The sequence below is a fragment of the Tenrec ecaudatus genome, chromosome 15 (genome assembly GCF_050624435.1).
Source record: "Tenrec ecaudatus isolate mTenEca1 chromosome 15, mTenEca1.hap1, whole genome shotgun sequence".
In the NCBI taxonomy this organism is placed as follows: domain Eukaryota; kingdom Metazoa; phylum Chordata; class Mammalia; order Afrosoricida; family Tenrecidae; genus Tenrec; species Tenrec ecaudatus.
In genome coordinates this window covers 52,708,338-52,733,015 of record NC_134544.1, presented here as the reverse complement: position 1 = coordinate 52,733,015, position 24,678 = coordinate 52,708,338, and the positions used below count along the sequence as shown (strand labels likewise).

At 43.6% G+C, this 24,678-nt stretch overlaps 1 protein-coding gene across 4 annotated transcripts in view; it reads right to left on the bottom strand.

Annotated features, from left to right (window-relative positions):
* OSBPL1A (oxysterol binding protein like 1A) overlaps nucleotides 1-24,678 on the bottom strand; it is a 243,314-nt gene that overhangs the window by 70,118 nt on the left and 148,518 nt on the right. For 3 of the 4 annotated variants that reach the window (XM_075533000.1, XM_075533003.1, XM_075533002.1), the window contains 2 exons: nucleotides 19,639-19,801; nucleotides 949-1,108 (listed from right to left, as the gene is read on the bottom strand). In XM_075533000.1, coding sequence (XP_075389115.1) covers nucleotides 949-1,108; nucleotides 19,639-19,801 — 323 coding nt within the window. Of the gene's footprint in view, nucleotides 1-948; nucleotides 1,109-19,638; nucleotides 19,802-24,678 lie in introns of those variants that run through there. The other variant, XM_075533001.1, reaches the window with a different exon arrangement.

Here is a 24,678-nt window from a genome sequence, read left to right as displayed (position 1 = left end):
TGATCAAGTTAATTACCTAAAAATTCTTGAATTTTTCTGGGTAAGTACAAACAGAATCATTTTTGTTAACCAGGGACAAACATATACACATTGGAGAGGGGATCTGTACATTTTTTCCTCAGCTCAACAGTATTGGAAACTTCTTATGGCCACAGAATCATGGTGCAGAAATGGGGTTTAGAATACACAATCTACAATCATTTATCAAGCAAATAAACCCCCATTTTATTGAAACTCATAGTTCATAATTTCTTCTCCCCAAGTGATCTTTAGGATCACAGTAAGAGGCATCGTTGACTGATAATTTTATGGAAAGCTTTACGACATGAATACCAGCCCGCACATATGTCACAGTGTCTGCATGTTTGTGCTGATACTGGAGAGCTGTGGTGTCTGTTAGGTTTCAGGAATCTGGGGCGGTTTCTAAGATGAACCAGCCAAGGGAGTAAGAACACGCTAAGGTTAGCAGACACCACCAAACAGGCCTATTTTGCAGGAGCTGGGTTGTATGAAACATCTTTGTTTCAATTTAACAAAGTTGTGTCAACAGGTTGGCAATATTACCATTCATTCTTAATAAAATGAACAAGAAGATCAAGTGACCAGAAACTAAAATAGCATTGGGAGGCAGAGTCATAAAAAATGCATGATGAACAAAGGAACCCAGTCCCCACTTCAATAAACAGCTCTGAAGAGCCGGGGAAAGAGCCAACCTAAGGAATAGATGTGCCCTGAAAACCCTGGTTGCTCAGTGTTTCCTTCTTGCTTTCCCACCAGTCCGAAGGATGTCCTCGTCTTCAGTGGACGAGAGGGAAAACACTTAGGTCAAATCAAGTCTTTGATGAGCTGTGGCAATAGAAATAACCCACACAGAGAAAGATACGAAGGTAAAAAAAAACTCTCTTCAGGAACACAAAGTGCAATGATTAATGGGGAGAGGTGACCTACCTGTGCTTTTTGATACCGTTGGAGAGAGAATCTCCACCTCCACAGTCTGTTCCTTCAGACATTCTGGCTTTCCTGCTGTTCAGATGCTCCCCTCCTTCCCCTGCAAGCGAGCGCGCCGCCACCACTTCCAGTCGACTTAGGGATTGTTCTGACTCGGAATCTGCGGCGAAGCAGGTCCATAGTTAATGACGTGGACGCCAGAGCCAGGCTTCGGTAACAATGGGCAGCTCCCTCCCGGCACCAGGCTCTGAAACTTAAGCTGCCTACTTTGTCTCCGTTAACTACCTCCTCCTCAGAGAACGCACACCACGAAGCCTATGGTGAATTTATGAAACAGATATGTTTATATAAACTTACAATTAAACAGGTGTTACATATTTAAAAGACTTCCAGAGATTACCCATCTCCCTAAGAAAAGGTATCCCGTGTTTCCCCCACAGATTTCTAAGTTTATCTCCCTTCTCATAAGAATCATAAGTGTTTACTTTCTTTAAATTCAAATTTTATAAAACACACAACAAACTATAGTGGCCACACTTTGGGGACGTTTACATTACATTCTATACTGTAGACACAAAAGCAGAGTTAATTTCAAAACACATTATATGTTATGAAATAATTAAACTATTTATATCGAACCCAAAGTATATCATAAAAAAAATCCCACATTCTCGAATCCACTGCTATTTAGCTGGTTCTGCCTCACTGGCCCTGTAGGACAGGGGAGAATGCCCACGTGAGTTTCACTAGGGGAGTGGAAAGTCCTGCCTTCCTACTTTCTTCTGGCTGGCAGTTTTAAACCACTGACCTTGCGGTTAACAGGCCAATGTGTAACCACTCTGTTCCCAGGGCTCCCCAGACTATCCATATACCATTTAAATAGTCGGCAGGCATTTTTAGGATGAAAATGCCATGCTCCCAATGGGCTGCATTCAGGGTGGAGCCATCGGATCACTTAGGAACAACGAGACAATTAATTTTTATAAACTGCATTCTAGTTTTCAGGCACTTACACCTTCTTCATCTCAGTTCAATCTGCCAAGGTTGCTTTGGTGAAGGCAAGGCAGGACCCTGGGGTACTATGTCAATGGTCTCACAGCTTGGGAGTTGGCTGGACTCGAATTTGAACCAAGATTTCTGACTCCTTGTGCAAAGCTGTCTATATTTCAATTTAAAGCGATATTATCCAGTCTCCAAACTGTAAATCATAAAGCTTAGGTCGATGTCTGTGTTTTTATTAAAATGCAAAATTGAGATAGCTCTCCATCTTAATGAAATGACTATCTTGCGGACCTGGTTAGACCAGAGGATGTACAGCGGTGCAGTGGGGATCTGGAGACACAGGGAATCTAGGACAGACGAACCCCGCAACACCAGCGGTGGGAGTGGTGACACCAGGAGGGAAGGGGGTGTAGAAAGGGAGAACCGATCTCGGAGATCTATGTGTGACCTCCTCTCTGGAGATGGGCAATGGGGAGGCGGGTGAGGGGAGACACCAGGGAGTGTAAGATAAGATATAATAATTATTTATAAACTCTCAAGGGACCAGGGGTGGGATCGGGGAGGGAGGGGGACGGGGGGAAAAAAGGGAAACCGAGCTGATTCCAGGAACCCAAGTGGAAGGTGAATTATGAGAATGATGAGTGCAATGAATGTATAAGGGTGCTTTGCTCAATTGATGTATGTACAGATTGTGATAAGACCCTTTTGAGCCCCAATAAAAAGATTAAAAAAAAAAAAGAAATGACTATCTATTCAGCTCTCGGGGGAGCATCCGTACCCATACTCAAGCTTATTTTCACACCAAATACATGTATTGGCATTTCGCTTAGTCCCAGGTGGTTTCAAATAGTTCATGGCCCATTTTCCCTCAAAGTTTCACCTCCAACCCCCTGACCTTGCTCTGTTAGGCCTCAGTCAGCAGGAGTTGTTACAGGGAACTTAGAACATAAAGACTCATGGCTGGCGAAGTGAGGTCAAGTTTGTTTTGGTGTAAAAAATTTGAAATCCCTGTGTAATTTTAAAAATAATATACATTTCCATGGTTCTTTGTATATTCTTCATATATCTCTAAACTGTTCATGAAATTTAAAATGTTTAGTACTTTCTCCCCTCCCCCCTGTATTCTATAATTCCACCCAAATTATGGAACCTTATATTTTATCACATGAGGTTGATTTGGAAGAGCAATTGATAGAGAGGTGTAAGTAGAGGTTGGATAATAAACTTTTAACTCTGAACTCTGGGCACACTTAATAATGTAGGTTATATGCAGAAAGATTTTCAATGCTAGTAAAGTTATTCTATTTTATTTTCTGTAAACTAACTTTAATTGAATTCCTGAAAATATAGCTTTGTTGTGCTATAGTCCTATCATAAATAAGCAACTATTTTTAAAAAATAATCATTTAAAGAGACATTTTTCAATGTCATTTTTGGCAGATAGTCATAAACTTTTACTGAAAAACAGAAACAAACAAACCACAATCTGAATAGCTAATAATTGATAGTCACCCAGTCAATGAAATAAGTAGTTATTAAAATTATATCCTCAAAACAATTTAACAGATAGAAAAATGCTTTTGATAGAATGCTAAATTAAAAATTAAGATATTATTTTACAACCCTAAAATATAGGCTGAATTTTCATTCATTTGTTTGCATTTTAAAAAGATCAGCCTGTCTCAAGTATGCAGACATATGACAGGACTTCAAAAAGGGTGTGGAAAAATGGAATTTAAAGACAATGGGTTTTCCCATACATTTTTTGAAGCTTCCTTGTATGAGCCTATGGGTTCAATGGAATGACAGGCCTGGCTAAGGGCACCAGGAGGCAAAAAGGGGCTGGGCAGATGGGGGTCAGGAGAGGCTGCATGGACGACTTGGTGCTCAAAGGCAAATCCCAGAACAAAGACAATGGTGTTCAAGGCGGAGATGAGAGTCGTGCGTAAGAGGAGAGACGTCAAAACCTGAACAAAAGACAATAGTGCTCTTGGGGTGGTGAGTTCCACTTGTGTACTTTGGTTTAAAAGAAAAAAATTATTTATAAATTTGGATAAAACAAAGTGCTTGTCTTTGTTAGAACTGTGTATATGCATGATAAGCTTATAATCGAGAGAATCACAAACCCCAAAAAGCAGTGAAGCCAAGCACCTCAATGTTTGTGCACAGGATTCTGAGTGGGCTATAAGAGTTAAGAATCAGAGGGCAGGGACTTGGCCGTCTAAAGCAAAAACATGCAAATAAAAGCAGTCGACAGTAGATCCTAAATCAGAGGCAAAGACAGCAGGGGCTTATATGAAAGAGGCAGGTTGTCCCCAAATAAGATGTCAGCATACGGAATACTTGCTCCAAGATCTACTGCCTTCGTCCTTATCAGGCAGGTTAAGATGCTGGGCACCTGCTGCGTAAGGGTTGCCTTGCTAATTGCAAGGTTGGTGCCTCAAGCCCACCAGCTACTCAAAGGAGAACAGAGAAGCTCTCTGATCCCACAAAGACTTGTAGCCTCACACACCCTCTCGAGACTCCCTAGGAGTTGGCATAGGCTCTATGACAGTGGGGGGTGTTTCTGTTCTGGGACAGGCCCTCTGTTTACCCCAGGGCCCACAGCTGATAGCAGTGCTCAGACTTGTCCTGTGGTTGGGTGCTTGACTCTCTCTTTGCCTCTTCTGATCCATGTCTCTTCTACACCCTTTCCCTACAGTCTTCCACCTCACACCCATTCTGGTGAGTCTCTACCCTGCTCCCCACCTTCATTTCCCTCCAGTAACGATCAAGCTATTTCTACCCTGCTCCTGACAAAGGTCATCAATGACTTCCACATTGCTAAGTCCAATGGTCACCTTCTGGCTCCTATTCTGACTCATCGACTCTATCTCACACTGCTTCATTTGTTCCTCCTTCCTTTATCATGTATTCATGTTTCCAGGCACCCCAAAACAAAACAAAACAAACATTGTCATCCAGTCTATTCCAACTCATGGCAACTTTACAGGCCGGTAGGACTGCCCCATTGGGTTTCCAAGGCTATACGTCTGTCTGGTGGCAGAGTGCCAGATTGTTCTCTCACGGTGGTGGGTTCAGACCACTGAGCTTTACGCTAGCAACAGAGTGCTTAACCACTGCGCCACCCCTGCACTAACATTTCCGTCTTCCGAACAAATGAGTCCAGTCGGAATGGCTGCAGTGGCTCACAATCGAGGGCGCGGTGGAGGGCGGGGAGGCGGCAGGAGTGTGGGTGAGGGCATGACTAAGCTGAGCACTTGGTCAGAGTATGAGCCCGGCTGGAGGAATGACTGCTAGGTAATCGAACAGGAGGAAGGAGTGCAAGGAGGAAGGAAGTATTCTGTCAGATGGTCATGGAAGACATACCAGGGGGTAGCGCTCCCAAGGGAGTTGCCTGGGAAGGTTCTCTCTGTCACAGTGAATTTTTTCGTAAAAGCAGTTTTGCTCAAACCTCGGGTTTGTGTGTGATGGATTTAAGGGAATGGCTCGTGGCTGTGAAATTTTGTTTCCTACTGGGGAAAAATGCTGCAGCAGCTGTTTTGATGTTGAACGCAGCTTACAAAGGCAGTGCTTTGGGAAAAACTCAAATGTATGAGTGATTGTGTCATTTCAAAAGAGGTAAAATGTCGATTGATGACAGACTTTGTCCTAGACATCCGCCAGCTTACCAAATGGATAAAAACATAGTCCATTCTATTTAGAGGTTCTGAAAAGATTGCATAATAGTGTGTGACAAAAAGGTCTGATTTGTGGCAGATGGGGGACTGGTTTTGCCACCACAACAATGCACCTGCTTACACAACCATCTCAGTGTGCCAGTTTTTGGCAAAAAAAAAAGCATGCCTCTCTTGCCCTACACACCTGACCCACCTGACCTCGCGCCATGCAATTTCTTTCTGTTTCTGTGAATGAAGAGGGATGTGGATGGACAGTGATTTGACAACGTAGAAGAGGTTAAGAAAAAAAAACAACAACAACAAAAAACCAAGGGAAGTATTGTCAGCCATCCAAACAGATGAGTCTGAAAAATGTTTTCAAGAATGGAATCACAAATTTTCAAATGTAATGGAGAATACTTTGAAGGTGATAAGACTGCTTTGTAAAAAACTTTAAATGCATAGCTGTGAAAAAAGCATTCCTTTTTTGGAGTGGCACCCCGCTTAGAAAGATAGGATTAAGTGAAGTGGAAAGGAGGTTGTGAGCTAGTCATGAAGCTGACTGCACAAGATGCAGCAAATCAAAGTGAGGCAGTGGGACAAGGGAGAATTAACCTGTGAATGAAGCTGTCTCCCCAAACACCCCATGAGTTTCTGTACACTTGCTAGACTCACAAATTTGTCTCTGAGCTTACTAACATCAGTGGCAAAGAAGGAAATATGTTCAATTAAGACTGTGTCTATAAGAGCAGAATAACCAGTTACTTAAAACTCAAATAAACAAACAAAATATCAATATCTCAACTATGTCTAGTACTAAGAGAAGAAAGACATCTAAAATATAAACAAAAAGTCTCCAGGTTCTGAGCATCTGATTTTGTACAAACCATAGCTATAAACCAATCCCCATAAAGCCTATATTAGGAATTTTAGGTACATGCAATATAAATACAAGTGGGTGCTAGTTTATACACATTAAAATGATCATTACTCTCTTATGACATTAAGATACTTTATTATAATCAGAAGTATTTGAGTTTTTATGCATAGAAAGATACATTACCAGGGAGCTTCAAAGGTTTATGGATAAATTGAAATGAAAAGATAATGGAATTCTCCATGAACTTTCTGAAACCCTCTCTTATATATTATGTATTAAAATAAACATTTGACTAATATGTGATGCAAATTGTCCATAACCATTCTGATTGATGAACAAATTTAACTTAAAGACAGATTTAAGAGCAGAGAGACTGTCTGTAGATGTGAAATAGCTTGGACTTCCTTTGGTGGTAGCTGAGAATCATCCTTAATCGACTACACACTTTTCTACCATTAGTCAAACCACTCTTCGTATCTCCTGGGGAACCATAGCTCTGGATATATTTAAACTCAAACAGGATTAACTAAATACCAAGCAGGCCATAGAAGCTAGGGAGGTTTAATGGCCAACGTCAAAGCCTACCCATCGAAGTAGTTGCCCTGCAATGATAAGTCAGTGATCAATCTCAGTGTCTCTGGGGTGATAACTCAAATTTCTCTGTAGTTCCTCTGTTGTGCGCACAAATACGCATATAACTATCAAACAAGTCTTACTTTATTTACCATTCCATGCTATTGGACAACACAGCAATTTCTTGGTGAAAAATATACAGTATTACGACTATGTTGAAGTGGGCAGATAAGTGTCTAGATAGCACTAAACACCAATGAGAAATAGAGTATGCACTGTTTTATGAGTTTGTTCACTCCCATCTAGTTCCAGAATGATTTGGGTAACTTAATTGATAATTATATAGCAAAAACGTTGAAATAAAGCTTTGAAAACTAGATAAGTACAATGTATAAGATACATGTTCAAGTCTACAGACAATCCTTTAGGGTAAACAGAATCTTTACCCATCATTTCTCAATTAAAACAGTAGTTTTAATAGATACAACTTTGCTTGCTGAAAGTGAGGAGGACTTGAAGCACTTACTGATAAAGATCAGGGATTGCAGCCTTCAATAAGAATTACAACTGACCAGGGGATCGAGTGGGAAGAGCATGCTTTGAAAATGACAATGGCAGCATATGTGCAAATGTGCTTGACACACTGGATTAGGGGTCCTCAAACTTTTTAAACAGGGGGCCAGTTCACTGTCTCTCAGACAGTTAGAGGGCCAGACTATAGTTTTAAAAAAAACCATGAATAAATTCCTATGCACACTGCCAAGCAGGACAGGCAGCGGTGGCAAAAACACCCGGGGTGTCGGATGAATGTCCTCAGCAGGTTGCATGTGGCCCGCGGGCCATAGTTTGAGGACACCTGCACTGGATGAATGTATGGATCATGATAAGAGATGTAAGAGCCCCCAATAAATTTTTCAATAATAAAAAACAAGAATTATAACTGAATGTAGAGGAAATAAAAATCCTCAAACTGGACCAACAGGTAACATTATGATAAATGGAGAAAACACTGAAATCGGCAGATTTTGTTTTGCTCGGATTCACAGCCAATGCTCATGGAAGCAGCAGTCAGGAGACAGATACCATATTTCAGTGGGTAACTCTGCTGCACAGACCTCTTTAGAGTGTTGAACGCTGGATGGTACTTTGAGGACGCAGGTGTGCCCGCCCCAAGCCAGGGTATTTCAACTGCCTCATGTCCATTGAGTAAAGGAGGCTGAAGTCAAATGGGCGCGTTGAAGTAAGGTATTGGCGCAGAGCACTAAAAGTACCACGGACTGCCACGAGAACAAACAGATTTGTGCTGTAAGAAGCAAAGCCAGAAGACTCGTAGAGGCAACGGCAGAGAGGCTTCAGCTCATGTACTCAGGACATGTTATGGAGAGAGAGAAGTTCTCGGACAAGGGCATGGTGCTCGGTAAAGTCGAGGGACTGCGACAAAGAGGAAGAGCCTCAACCAGAGGGACTGGCACAGAGGCTGCAACAAAGGGCTGGAGCCTAAGAAAACAGCGAGGCTGGGGCAGGTCCAGGCAGTGATGTGTTCCACTGTACACACAGCGGCTACGCGTCACAACCAACTGGAACGTACCTAACAACAATGGCTTAAAAAGAACCGAAAAGTATTGTAATGCGATAAATTTTCAGTGGGCCAGATTTTTAATGAACAACTTTAAACACATTTCAGATTGTGCACAATCTGAACCTCTTCATTCATACAGCACGGCCGTCAATGGCATCTCCTGGGTCAGCAGGACTGTAAAAATTAAAAATACCATGCACTCTGTTCTTTTACAAGTGAGGAGATTATTCAGTTTTGATTTGTTAAATTTTCCTAAGAATAAAAAACTGAAAGAAGAAGTTATGAAGTACTGATAAGTTATCTGGATATGCGTTTTTACAAGTGTGACTTTAAAAAATAAGCCTAAGAAGTCTATTAGATCCTAAAAATCTAAAGCGCTTGGTGTGTGGAAGGCTGCAATTTACTTCTAACTTCCATTTTGAATTCTGCCATAATTTGAGACCCATTTGAATTCTTTCTTCCTTCCCCAATAAGCGCTGGCCTTTATGAAACCCACAGTGTGGCCCTGCTTAGACAAGCCTGAGCAAGCCCAGGAAAGGCAGTTTGCCCTCAGGAAGAATGTGCTTGAGGGTGGCTGGACTGGTATATAGAAAGGCGCTCACACAAAGAACCAGAGAACATGCTTGGGCACGACTTTCTTATACAATGTACTCAACTGGGCATGTCCTTAATAATGTATCCCAAACAGCCAATCCAGAAATGTTCATGAGCTTGCAATGAATTACATGCACATCCCAATCATGACCCTTTCCCTGAGAGTGGTCAAGTGACCCGCCACCGTTCATGATCTGATGATTTTTCTTTGCTCCCTATAGTCTGTAACGAACTCCGTATGATTTGGAATCGACTCTGTGGTCGCCTAGGTGAACATGAGGAACTCCATCTTGTTTCAAACTGCCTTTACCCCCACTAGCAGTTAGGTCCCGTCTCCTCTTCCCTCCCCCAGCTTTCCCACCAAGACCTTGACTCACTTGGGATGTCTCCAAACCCGGTCTGCCCAGTTAGCAAGAAATGTACCCTAGCTGAAAGACTTTGATTTAGCGTCTGCAGCTGGCTGTTCCCCTGACCCCACTACGCTGCCAACCTGTTAAGAATGTCATGGCTAGACTATCCCTCCCCTTAAGCCAGTCTCCTATTTGGAACTTTTTTTGTTCTGGATCGAGAGGTTTCCAGGTGCTATTTACTAAAGGCTTGAGTTATTAATATCATGGTGTGGTTGATCTCACCCACTTACAACAGACTCAATGCCAATGGGCTGAGTTGAATTGATGGCTGTGAGTCAGTGGATTCCCCTGGCATCTGTACTGGCTACTGATGATACTCTCAATTGAATGATGGGCTCTGGTTCAGCCTATGTTCTGTTTGAGGGCTTCCATAATTAATTATACACACACACATATATTCTATTTCCCTAGTTTAGAAAAAAATAATTGCAAGGAGAAAATGTGGGAGAAGTGTGGGTAACGTCCAACTAACCCTTCCTCCTATTGCTTAGGGTAACAGGACAAGATCAGGAGGTAAACATGCTCAGTTGAATACCTTTATTGTTTATGGCCTCCCATTCACTGGACAAAAATCTAAAAATGTCCAAAGTAATCCAAGGTACAGGCTAAAAGATCGGTGCCAATTTTCTGTTTCATCTTAAGGTCAAATGGCTTCCACTAAATAAATAAAAATATAAAAAAAAAAATTTCGCTTCAACTCATAAACATGAGGTCAAAACGAAGAGCACAAAGACAATAAATGAAAACGACCACATTTAAAACATACTGTCAACTGGAAACAAGGATGAATCCCAAGGGGGCTGCCAAACACTGGGACAATGGACTCCTAAGGAGAATCTTGAATCTGAAACAGAATCTTGGCAACAGACTGAAGGAGTCAGAAACATTTCAGACACATCCTCTCTCGATGTTCAAGGTCAAAATCAGTCCATTGGAACAGTGTTCCTTTTGACAGAGTTTCTTGAAATGACTGGCCTATCACCAAACGGCTAAACCTACTGTGTTTTCTAGACTCGTAAAATCTGTGCACAAAACTGCAGATGGGGAAAGACGCAAAACTACAATGATGTTCAGGCTGCTGGAAGTCACCCGCCCTGGACTTCGGACTATGAAACCAGAGCGTCTCATTTTGTCTTGCTGTTATCTTTTCTCCATCAATTTCCCCCTAGGCAGCTCACACATGCACACTCTTTACAAAGAAAATAATTCTAAAATAAAGATAAAGTAATCCAATGAGAAGAGAAAGCATTTTAATTCGACTTCCCTGTAATAAATGATTGAAGTCATGCATTCCAGGTTGCACCTGTGACATATACACACGTGAATCCAGGCTGATACACAGGGACAGCGTGGGCAGAGGAACTCTAAAGAGCCTGGGGTAAGGGTCAAGCAGCGATGACACTGGAGCGGTATTGTGAAAGATGAAATAGGGTTTAAAGCAGGGAACTAGGACATTGGGCCTTAAGGGAAGAGTCAGTAGCCCAAGGCCTGAAAGAACAAGGTGTGTCCAACAATATTTAGCATAGTTGCAGAGAAGCGTAGCCATAGGGGTGGGGGTGGGAGTGGGGAAATACCATCACCAGAATAGAAGGTGCCAAAGCAGGTCAGAGAAAGAGCTGGGCTTTAACCTGTATGTAATGCGCACCATTGAGTCACAAGTAGTTGGCCAGAGTGGGAAAGAGAAGCTTCAGATTTTACAGAGAACGCTGACGCACGCATTCGTGTCCCGTGGCCTCTGTAAGGCGGCGTGGTGGCGCAGTGGTGAAGCGCTTGTTGGGGGCTGGAACTCACTCGTGTTCTGTGGGACAAGTGTGCGGCAGTCTGTTATCGTGTGTCAGGAATTCTGATCCATAGAGCTGCTCCCACATAAGGTTTCTGAGGCTGCAAACCTTTCTGGAAGTGCACCCTGGTGGGCCATGGTTAAGCACTGGCTGCTAACCAGCAGCATGGCAGCTTGAACCCACCCAGCTGCTGCACAGGAGAAAAGATCCGGGGCTCTGCCTCCTCCTCCTCCAGAAGAGGGGCTGGTGGGTTTGAACCGCTGACCTTTTTAGTCCGAGGTCCAGCACTTATCTCACTGTGCCCCCAAGGGTTCCTCACCACAAAGTTAGTGACAGAAGACAAATTTGTTCTCTCAGTTCTAGAAACTAGAATCCAACATCAGGGTAGGCTGGCAGAACCACCCTCCCTCCTGAGGTGCTGAGGGCCCATCGCTTCTTGCTTCCCCTGGGTTCTGACAGCCAGGCGCATCTCTGGGTTTATGGACTGATCTCAGCCATCTTGTTTGTGTACCTGTCTGATCTCCCCTGCCCTTCTCTCACCAGATTGCTAGTGCTGACACTGAGGCCCCACATGGGCAAGCCTCGGGAACCTTTTACATGACCACTCGGTGCTAGAACTAACTCGACGGCAGTGTATTTGGGTTTGGTTTGGTGGGAAAACCATGACGATCTTCTCATATCGGGAGTCTTAAGTTAATCACATCCACAAAGTATTTTTTTTTCTTTCCAAACCAAGGTAACATTTATAAGTGCCAGGGATTAAGACATGGGCATGCCTAGAGAGCGGAGAGACTTGTTTCACCCAAGTCACCTGGAATAGGAGTAGGGAAACCCATGAGGAAGGCCATTGGAATAGTCTAGGAGATTAAAAGGAGGGGCAGTGTGAGGAAGGCACTGGTGGTGAATACAGGGGCAGAAAGGTAAGATTTGCTCCCTAGAAATGGGAAACCAAGAAGAACAAATAACATGAATTGCACATCTCTCGTCTTCACAGTGGGGAGTTGATGACAGGGAATCTAGAAGGACTGGGGAAGGGATGGCAGGTCCTCTTCTCGTCACATGGAGTTTGAGGTGCTGCCCTAATGGTGCAGTAAGTATACTAACAATGTGTGACCTAAACAGGTTCGGAGGAAAACCCTGGAGCCCTGACTCTCCAAGGAAAGAAGAGAAAGGGAGTTGAACACCGCGCGGTAGGGAAAATTAACGGGCAGAGTCCATACAAGGAGACCCAGAGGAGCAGCAAATTCTCAGCTGGCCAACCATGACCCAGATCAACCCCGTCCACAGCAAAGGACAATCCCCAGTGTGCCCCGATAAAGAGAGTTGCTAGGGATGCAAAGTTCCTATTGGGAGTTACTGTCTTATTGATTGACAGCACTCAACACCAATCAAAGAAGCAGGCCACAGTGATCTAAGCCAAGAGCAACTTCAGCAAAATGATAGGGCTAAAAGTTCAAATGCAGGGAGCTCAAGAAAGAATGATGGGAAACAAACATGAGAGGGGATCAAAGGGACTTTTCACATAAGATATTTTTTAAAAGATTACAATATGCTGATGATAATAATCTAGTGGACACAGAACACTTGATAAGCTGGGAAAAGGGAATTCTATGTGATGTTCTCATATAGATCAGAGGAGACAGGGACTGTCCCCAATTAGGCCAGAACAGTCAACCTCTGTAGAGGAAACAAGAGAGATGGGGGCACATGCAGAGATAATTGTTGTCTTTAGGTAGTGAAAAAACGAGAACTTTCTCACAATAAAACAAATATCAGAGGATAAATGGCCACGGGCAGACTATAGTGAACTATATTCCTTCATATAGAAGGAATGATAGACACATATTTACCATGGCTACAGGATGAGGTGAGATTACTAGTAATGGGCAGGATGGGCAGATATGAGAAATACACAGAGATTTAAAACACCAACTGCAGCAAGCAAGACCACTGATGTTGGGAATAAAGACCGAGTCTTACTAAATGGCTCTCTGCACTTGGGAGCTCTCACCAAGTCTATTCGTCAAATCCTATAGAGTAATGTCAGGAGAGATGCCATTACCCTTTGCCAACTCTGACCTGGCATGCCATTGGGGGCTTAGACTGGGTAACGGGTGTCAGGACAGCTTCTGGCACTCCTCCGGACAAAGCCACCGTCATCACATTACATTCAGTTTTGAAGTTTTTGATTAAAGGAACACGAGTGCCTCCTCATACAACTGCTGAGAAATGCGGAAACTGGTTTTATCTCGGGACACAACCATCTGGTGGCTTTGCCAGTCCACACGGCTGATTTGTATGTAGTATGCACGCGATATCAACAGAAATGGCACCGAGGGAAACCTAGCAGGGAAGCTTTCATGGAGCAATTGATTTCTACATGTTTCCAAAAGGAAAAATGAACAGAAGCACAATGCACTCTTGAATTACAGTAGGCAAAGGGCAATTATTCTCATGCGCTTGCTATCTCAGTCACGTACTAAAGAAAGGCTGGTAAGAAATGGTTCCAAAGTGATTCTATACATTTTTAGAAAGTAACCAACTTAGGTACTTTTAATTTTCTTTCATCTCCCCCGCCCTCCCTAAGAGCCAGGCCTAGAGCATCAACTTGAAGGCAAATACTTCTAGAATCAATTTAGTACTTTCAAATCCTTGCTCCCTCCTTTATTACCAGCCCTCTACTCCCATAGAACTCAAAGTGGTATATACAGACAGTACGGAATCTGGATGTATTACAGATTAGCCTGTGATCCTTGTTGAAAACCAATGTAATTTTTGGGAACACAGGAATATCAATGCCAAATATTTAACAATCTGTACCTGTCATGTATTCAACAATAGACACTAGCTCCTGTTAGGGTCTAAGCCAGTGGTTCTCAACCTTCCTCATGCCGTGATCCTTTAACACAGTTCCTCATGTGGTGGTGACCCCCCCCCCAACCATGAAATTATTTTCGTTGCTACTTCATAACTGTAACTTTGTTACTTTTATGAATCAGGTGACCCCTATGAAAGGGTCTTCGACCCCCAAAGGGGTCGTGACCCACAGGTTGAGAACCGCTGGTCTAAGCACTTCAGGAATATAGCCCTTTCATGACAGAGAGACAAGTATGTAACAATGAAAGGGCAATAGCCACACACACAAAAAACAAAACCCAAAACATAACCAAAAGAGCCAAGCCCACTGTCATTGAGCCTATTCCAACTTAAGAGAGTGATCTTAAAGCCTATAGGCTGAGGGGAACCAGAAGAAGTTATTCATTCACTTGGGGGGAGGGGCGCTGGTGTGGGGGATCAAGAAGATCGATGGCGGTGGTCGAGGGCTTTGGTGGGAGAAGGCAGTATAAAATACGGGGAAACTGCTAGGTGGGATATGGTAGGAATATATAATGGTTCCTTCTGAGTAGTTCTTTCCTTTTACTTTGAAGTTTCTCTACACAATTAGTAAGGTTTCAATTACTCCTTGCGTCTCTTTGCTTCCATTTGCTTAAAGATTCAGAAATGTTTAGCCCTTCTCCCATGAAATGTTTGCTTATAGCTGCATCCAAAATTTCACTCAACATCTTTTCATTCTTTAAACACACACAGACATACACTCACAACAAAATACCTGGTTTCATTAATTTATCTCCTTTGAAATAATTTTACATGTTGAAATTCAACAAGTTTGGAAGAAATGTGTTTGCTTTGTGGCATTTTTATTTCAAAATTTTATCACTGAGCATACTTGAAAAAATAATTTTCTTCAGAGATATCACGGGCCTGGACACATTATTCTAGTGCCCTGGCTCAGCAATGCTGACTGTGCTGTGCCAGGGCACATTTCCACTGGTGCAAATGATCCGTAAAAGCTAACATGACACATCATGATAAAACGATATGATGATGGGAAATAGGAAATTTAGATCTAAATAAATAAAATGATCCTTTTCATTTAAAGGAATTAAGACAAGTTATACGCAACCATTTAAAAGTTAAAGAATTGTTTAACATCTTTTTTTCATATGTTCTCGATATTGGACTAGTTTTGATCAAATCTATTATTCTAAGTAGTCAACTAAAATTAGGATACAAGTTGCCTATGTTTTACGTTCGTGATACAAATTGCCTATGTTTTACCTTCGTGTTTAACTTGTTATCAAATTGCCCAATGTATCACTGTTGCATTTGAGCACAGGAGAAAGGCCAGGGAGAGAGGGCACAGCACAGGAAGCAGGCCTTGGTAGAGGATGAGTTTGATGAGATAGGCAGGCTGTGGATCACGATGTTGAGAAGTTATGGGGAGGTTTCAGGGAGGGCAGTCTCACTGTGGGTGGTCTACAGCATGTTTATTCATACTGGGATGGATTGAGAGCACAGTCCAGGCAAGAGGTTACTGCCAACCCAGGCTAGGAGGGATGAACAGGGTGCAGCACTGATGATGACAATGAGGCTTCTCACATTCCTCAAGTCCTGGTCCGCCGGGCACTGCTTTCCATGCACCACGTGCATCCTTTTAGTCCTTGAAATAGCCCTTATGCTCCATTTGTAGATGAAGAGACGAGGCACAGAAGAATCATGATTGATCAATAGCCTTTCATCTCTGGTCTTTGCCTTCCTGGCCATCACACTATAGGGACAGGGCATATGAAGGGGTTTTCAAAAAACCCATCAGCTTTTAATTCAGTTTTTCCACATGCAAAGACCTTCTTGTAGATGGAGTGGAGATGCGGTTTGAAGGTGGAACTGACAGGATGTGCTCTGAGCTACTGTGAGCTGCTGGCTTTAGAAGACAGACAAGAGTGGCAGCAGAGAAAAATCTAGAAGAGGATTTGGAAGGAAAATCAAGGACTGCTCCCCCCCTCCCCGTATATACAGCTGGCAGGGGGCTATATAAATCTCTAACCAGAGGACTGAGGTGGAGACAAAAAGTGGGCATGATGGTAGCCAGACTAATGGTCCCCTAAGATGCCTATTTCCCAATCCTGGGACTTATAAATACATTTGCCATCTTACATGACAAAGGGGATTTTTGTCATTAAATGAAAGATCTTAGGGATTATTGTTGGTTACCTAGGTGAGCCTAATTTAATCAAAAGGGTCTTTATCAGAAAGGGCCAGGAGGATCAGGATAAATAAGACTGGCAGGTGTTATTTCACGGACTTTGAAGATGGGAAAATGGAGTCAAGGGCTGCAGGTGACCTCTAAAAGCTAGACAAAGCTCTCTGAGAGTGTCTACAAGTGCAGCCCTGCGAAAGGCTGGATCCGAATCTCCAAAATGGGAAGAGAACAAGTCTGTACCATGTCAGCCTTTCAGCAGATGTTATTTTCTTTGAGAAGCAACAGGAATTAATACTCTGAATTCTATGATAAATGGAGGTAAGAAACTGCAGTAACGAAGCAAAGACCTCGGTAGGCATGAGGGGGTAGGAATCAGTGAAAATGTGGAGGGATCGGCCTGAACTGAGGAGACCTGCTCCTTCTTTCGCAGCAGGAGGAAAAGAGGCTGTAAGACTGGAGGTTGATGGGTAAGGATTCTTGTGAGAAGATTATTATTACTTTCAAAATGAGGGTTTTTCTTAACTCAGATAAATGATGTGGCTAGGTCATCAGCAAGGTCAATATTTGAACCTAGGCCTTTTGACTCTTAATTTTAGGAAAGTTTCCAATTTGTACCAGAGGATCCTCAAGATGTAGTGCCAGAAACAGCAGAAATGGACACAGAGAATCACGTACAAAGTTCAGGCGAATCAAATCAAACCCAGGTGAACCGTCCAGGGCAGAGAGGGGCCACATACTGGCTTTGTCTTACATCCACAGGAGACCTCTGCAATCGCTTCAGCACCTGGGCACAGATTCAGGAACCTTCCTAACACAGCAGTCACGGAGCAGCAGGCACTGCAGAGCCATCTAAACTGGCACTTGCGATGAAGCTTACTTGCCAATCCTGATCTAGGTACATAGTTCTTTATAGCTCCTCCTGCCAGAGAAGACAATGGCGAAGACAGGCATTGAAACACCACTGAGATGCAGAAAGATGCCAGCAGCTGTTAAATATCCATCCACAAGAAAATGAAGCACGTCACTCGGTACCACCATGTCATGGACCACTACTCAACCCTGAGGCAGAATGCACCGGAGCCATGGTACTGATAGAAACATTTCTGAGATTTGTTTTATCAATAAAAAACGGTATCACTACTCCCATTCATAGTTGAAAGAAAAATCAATCTATATGCCACATGCATATATACATGCAAATATAATTTCTTTACTTTCTGGAAGAGAATATCAGGCTATTTGTTAACACAGACCTCTTACATAGAGTGTGTGATCAGGGCAAGTAGAGAAAGGAGACTTTCAGTATGCAATCTATCCAGTTTTATATTGATTATTTATAACAAACATGTTTTCTTTAACCAAATAGACACAGATAAAGGGATGCATACCTATTGATATATGTGTTGACATTTATAACTGGAAAAAAAAGGGGCAGCTGAAGGACTTGGACTCTTTGATAACCAGTCTTTTTGGCTTGGCTGAGTCCTTCCTTAATCCCACAATCCCTCTAGTGGCGTTCTGTTTTGGCTTGCCCACTGCAGAAGGAACTCTATGAGACTTGGCACATTTCTGGCGTTCAATAGTTGCCAGCTTCTTTAAATGTCACCCGCTTCCCTTCCTCCCCCTGGCACTCACATGCAATGCCTTGCTTTGCTTTGCTTGTCGTCCACCACTTTCAGATCCCACCTTTACTTGCTCTCCCCAATATGGGCAGCCACTCCTTTCCCAAGTGCCCTCTTCCATGGACAACACCATCATCACTGTACTCATGTCTCTTCTTCCAAACTCCTGTTATTCAAACTACGAATTTCCCTTTTGTATTTACATCAGAGCTCCACTAACCATGCTCCTGTTCGCTCTTTTTGTTGGTCTTTATATGATGAAAGCTCACTTCTCTGTAAGTTCACTACCCACTAACACCATTGTCCCTGAGCCCTGGTGGCACAGTGGGTTTTGCATTAGGCTCTAATACCCTCCCTAACCAACAGCCACTGGGAGGGAGAAAGACACGGCTTTCTACTCCTGCACGGGTTGCGAGGGCAGCTCCACTCTGCCCTACAGGGCTGCGATGAGTTGGAATCAATTCAATGGAACTGAGTTTGGTTTTTTGGTTTGTTTTGGAACATTGCCGTGCTATGTGTTCTGGACCTTCCTTCATCTAATCTTAACTCTTCTTTCTCCTACTTTCATTGGGATTTCTCTTTATAATCTTCTACTGTGAATTACCACTTCATATCCACCAAGGTTTCCTGCTTCCAAGGATCAGGCTTTGTGAAAACCCCAAAACTAGGTATACATTCACCTGTTATATATGCTTTTCATTTCCATCCATGAAAGAAATTTCTCTGTTTCAATGACCTATAATCACACCTTTCCACACCCCCTGCCCACACCTGCCTCAGAAATTGTGAAAGTGTTTCCTAAAAGGTCATGGCGACTTAGCAGTCCCTCCTCCGCAGTCACTCTTATCTCTCCGTACTGGGTTCCCATTGACTCAAGACACACCTGGCAGGATTCTCAGTACGATTTAAACATATCAACTCATACAATCCTCACAGGAACCTGTTGAAATGGACCCTCTAGCTCAGATTGAAAGGTGTAGCACCTGAGAATCAGAGACGGAGGAAAGAGCATGGGACCTGCTGAGGCCAGTGTCATGACGCCATCCAGGCAGCCAGGCAGCCAGGCCCTGGAGACAAAGCTCCGCACGCACTCCTCCCCTCTGCTCCGCTGTGCTCTCTGTGCTGTGGGCACCTCTACTTAGGCACTCGGAGGATGACGCCGCAACCCAGCCCTACTCATCTGCATCCTTGACTCTAAGACCCCGCTGAGGGCAGGAATTGTCCACCTCTCTTCCCCTAGCATGTGTAATGGCACCTAGCAACAGGAGGTATTTAATGAATGGATAAACGAGCCAAACAAAGCACTAACACGGAGCGTGTTGTTTCAACAGCACTCCAATCCTAGCATCGCTCAGCCTTCAGTCTGGGCAGACAGTGACAAGGCCTGCATTTCAGATCTTTCATGACACAAAGAGTGGGTAGTTTGGGAACGGTGCTGACCCATTGCTATCTGTTTATTCCCAGACACCCAGGTGACCCCCACCTCAGAGTACACTTAGGGGCGGCCTTGAAATGATCAACATCCCAGGCTGAGGGGCTCTAGAATTACCTGACAGAGCATCATAGAACTCGTCCTCGCTCAGGACACTGAGAGGCGGGGTTCCTCCAACCACAGACTGCTCTAGTTCATGGTGCTCAGTGGCCAGAGCCTCCAGGGCTTCGGACAAAATTTTGGTTTTTTCTTGTTCTTGTTCCAATTTGAAATTCCTCACCTGGAAGAGAACAAACGTACAAAAGAGACGTCAGCGTGGTGCGACTCAGACCTGCTCGGCGGGAGGTGAGAAGGATGTGCTTTTGACCCAGTTCAGCTGCAACCTCAGACACACAGACAGTGGTGTTATATATACTTGGATGAATGAGCAGAATTACTAAGCTAATTCTGCGCTTCCCAGGGGACCATTTCTCACCACAGCTCTGGCTAATGAAAATAGATTAAGAACGAGCAAACAACTTCAGCTCAAATGATCAGGTGCCTGGTAAGCAAATATGAGTCATTTCAGAAAACAACTTTAAAAAATATGTAACTCTATAGAAGTACAGTTTAAAAATCTGTCTCGGGATTAATCATGAAGAAACGCGTTTCAGTAAGTTATCACACCAAATGAAGAAGGCCATTGTAAACATCCAAATGTGTACCACACGAAAGCACGGGCTACAGTCACAACGACCCAGATGACATCCGGAACAGTCTATGCGCATGCCAAGGAGAGGGCCGCACGCTGCCAGGCAGTACCTCTAGCCATTTTTATCGTCTCGATCCCATATTTTACCTTGAATTTGGCACAAAAACGAAATCAGAGCTAGAGTAGAGAAATGGCTAGGTGTGGCTTGGTTCTTCAACCTCTGAAGAAACGGTCCATGTCTCCAAAAAAGGCCCCAGAGCATTTGGACCTTTGTCATTGATTAAAACCTTCTAAATGGAAAGAATTCACTCTTCATATAAAGTAGCAGGTGGGGACCATTTCGCCGGTTTTTGTATCAGAAATTCTGGAAACTGCAACGATGCTACAGTCTCCCTCAATTTCTAGAGACAATGCTAGAAAGAGTTGGGCTATAACGACGGTCTCCTTCCTGCTCCTCAGTTTCTCCCCCTACCAAGTAAGAGGATGCTACTACAATCTAATGATCTCATTTCATTAGGGGTCTTCAACTAAAAGTACCCTTTCTTTCTCATGTTTCCAACAGAATCCTACAGTCCCAACATCTAAAACAAATCCCTGTGCTGGGAGATGTCAGGTAGAACTCACAATTCCCAGCGCTGTGGCCCACCCCTCTCCTCAAGGCCCAACCAGGGGCTTCACCAACACAATGAAAGGTATGGGGGAGTAGTAGCTCTTCCAGGTCGACATTTCCATCTTTGTGTGTTGGACGCTGAAGCCCCTCTGACAATTGCTCCTGGGAAGTCCTCGCCCTGCGGGGGCAGGCCCTGTTGCTCCTGGGCATTTCCTGTCTGAGATTTGTGGCTCCCTGAGGCCTCTGTGGGTCTGAGTCCCTGGACTTGCACATTAGCCGTGACACTGCAGGCGTCAGCCATGTGACATTGTGACACATGGTTTTGCAGCAGACACAGAGTTAACGATCTTCATTGCCTAGGGAACAGTTCTAGTCCTTGGGTACCTGTGTTTACCCTTACAGCAATGAGATTATTATTATTAGAGCCGGGGTAATGAAATAAAAATAGCACTACATGTTAAGCAATAACAAGCAGGGAGAATATGTAAAACTGAGGGGGTAAGGGGGAAATGACATGTAACGATAAATTTGAGGAAACTGAAAAATGCTTGCAAATATTCCTAGTAGGAGTCCCGATGATGCAAGGGTTAAGTGCCTGACGGCAAGGTTGGTGGTTCTAATTCATCTTGCTATCTTCCCCTACAGAGGTTAGAGCTTGGAAATCCGATGACATCTAAGACCCAGCTACTGGCCTCTTCCTTCCACAGGACTTCTCAGTACAGGCCAGCCACAGGCTTCACTAGCTTGAGATCTAGATGGTGCCTGGCCACCATCAACAACCATTCCAACCAGGGACACACCAGAAGGCCCAGTTAAGATGTGGAACAAAACTCTAATTCATTGGGAAAAAATTCTTAATGTCGTGATAGAAATGTGAACACTTGAGACTATTGCCCAAAGAAAAGCTTTTAACTCTGAACTAAAGCCACTTCTAGATGTCGCCTCTCAGACAAATAAGGACCTACCAATCAAACAATTAATACCCACCCCACGAGGAAGGCGCACCTTTAAACCAGCACCCTATCTTAAGACCAAAAGATCACCATGTGACATCAAACAAAGATGAGACAGTCAGGCAGGGCAGGGAAACTGGATGGGCAGAAACAGGGCTGTCAGGGGGCAAGTGCTGATAGATCGCGGGGACGGTGACCAGTGTCACATCACCATCTGCCTAGGAATTGCTTCTGTGCGAACTTTCATGTAAAACACAATGAAATAGTGACGACCAGAACATAACAGCTAACATTAAGCAACATACACAAACAAACAAACCCCCTGTGGGGCAGTTCCACTCTGCCACTTGAGATCACTGAGGAAGTAAGGGGGAGTACAAATGTAAAAGAATGATAGTCATCATAAAAAAGCTGTTCTTTCTCCATCTGACGGAGAAAATCATTCATTTGTCGATAAACCAAGACTACAAAATTGTACACAATGTCCAAAACAATCCTTTCTGTCAATCTAAAACATCTATGATGACTGTCAGAGTATCTGCAGATTATTTTTTTTAAGAAAACAACTCACAAAACAAACAAAAACAAAACATGACAAGAAGGACCACATTCTTCCACCCACTCTCTCCCATTGGCTGCATGGTGTTAGCTTTTCAAATGTCAAAATGCAAATGTGCTATGGATTCTTAAAATTAAGACCCAGCTAAATTATTCCTCTGTCTTCGACAAATACACAAGTCCACGTACCAATGACGGCAGCAAAATTCAGAAAAAAATGATTGACGCCCCCAAAAATTCAGTTCCTGCCAGAACAACAGCAACCACAACAACTTCTTCAACAGGCAATCCATCCTCTATCTATCTAAAATAAGCACCCTTTCAGTGCTCTGGCAGTGCCATCTGTTCTCACTTGCTTCGAGAGAAGGAGTAAAGAGTAGGAAGCAGAAGAGAGAGGGAGAAAACAGAGGCTCTAATTCTGTCCTGTGTCTTGCCTTATTTTTATCTGCCAATTGATCCGGGAATATTTTTATTAGTTTCAAATGTAACGGAGTTTTCTGCACCCAAGATTATCTTTCTGGAAAACTGCCCACAAGGCAGCAGCATCTCTCGGCATGCACAGCACACCCTATGAAAGTGAGCAGCTGTAGAGGCCACAGCAATTGCACCAGCAAAGAGCTCTCTACATGATTCTCCAGCATCTAAGAACATATCTCACTGCCACAGTACTTGATGGTCTGTGAGAAGACTCATCGGGACAATGTAATCTCAAGTACCCTACCTTCTCAATATTTTGGAAACACTTATGTAGAGCTACTGATATGGAATATGCCGAGCATAGGTTCATAATACGTTCATCTTCCTTTTAAACTATGCTATCAAACTCCCACTTCCCAGTTCAGAAAACTATATACTTTTAACAGAAACGGTACCCTTTTGTGTAATATTAGTTTTGAATCCCGTGCTCTATTTGAATTGGTTTTGAATCCCGTGCTCTATTAGTTGTGCAAACAGAACAAGGGAATACTACGTGGTTTAAAATCAGGGAAGGTGTGCATTGGGGTTGGGTCTGTAGCTGAGCCAATCATCAGAGAAGCTCGATTCTATGATGAAGAAGGAGACAACAAGAGTGGAGGGCTTATTAATAACCGCGGACCTGCAGATGATACAACCTTGCTGCTGAAAGTCAGGAGGAGTCGAAGCAATGGCTGATGAGAATCGCGGACTGCAGCCTTCAAGGTGGCTGAAAACGCAATGTAAAGAAAACCAAAATCCTCACAATTGGACCAAGAAATAGCATCCTAATAAGCATAGAAGAGATTGAAGTTGCCAAGAATTTTGTCTTGCTTGAGTCCACAAACAAGGCTCATGGAAGCAGCAAGAGAACAAAAGATACATTGCAGTGGGGAAGGCAAATTTACGGCACAAAACCCCTTTAACGTGTTGGAAAGCAAGGATGTTCCTTTGAGGACTAACGCGCACCTGGCCTAAGCCATGGTATTTACCACTGCCTCACAGGCATGTGAAAGTTGCTCACTGCATAAGGAAGACTGAATAAGAATCGATGCATTTGGATTATGGCACTGGCAAAGACCATTGGCAGGACCACGGGCGGCCCAAAGCATAAACAAATCTGTTCTGGAAGAAGTCTGGTCAGAATGCTCCTTGCAGGATGCATGCCAGAAGGGCGGCCAGCCTTCGTCTCATGCACTTTGGACTGGCTGTCAGGAGACCAGGTCTTGGACAAAGACATCATGCTTGGGTAAAGTGGAGGGGAAGCAGAAAAGAGGAAGGCCCTCCACAAGCTGGGCTGACACAGTGGCTGCAACAACGGGCGCAAAGAACAATTGTGAGGTGAGCGCAGGGCCAGGCAGTATTTGGTTCTTTTAGATCAGAGCCGACTGCAATAGCACCGAACAACAACATAGACATGTTGAAGACCACAGATGGTTTTCCAATACTCGAACAGTAGCGATCCTGATGAGTATCAATGGAATACAGAATATCCTTCCCAACGCCACGAGTTTATCATAAGGTTCAAGTGCTTCCAGAATAAGGTGGACAGGACACTGTTCCAGTTCCCATATCCATCACACCCTTACTTGAGACTTTCCCACAGCAAGTCAACACATAACTGATTGAAAAGGTTAGGCTTTTTCTTAGGACAAATTTGAGAAAGGAATCACACTTCATAGAGAATGTATGCATTGGGCCATGTTTGTAGCCCCATCAAGTCTTCCCAAGAGTCTCCGCCTCCTTCAGTGTGGCCCACATTCCACTTTGCGTCATTTCAGGCCGGCAGGTGACACTGACAGTGCATGCTTCCAAAGCAGTCTTCAAACCGTCAGTGACTGCGCACCGCGAAACATCAGAGTTCTGCAGAAGCTGTGAGTAGCCAGAAAGCA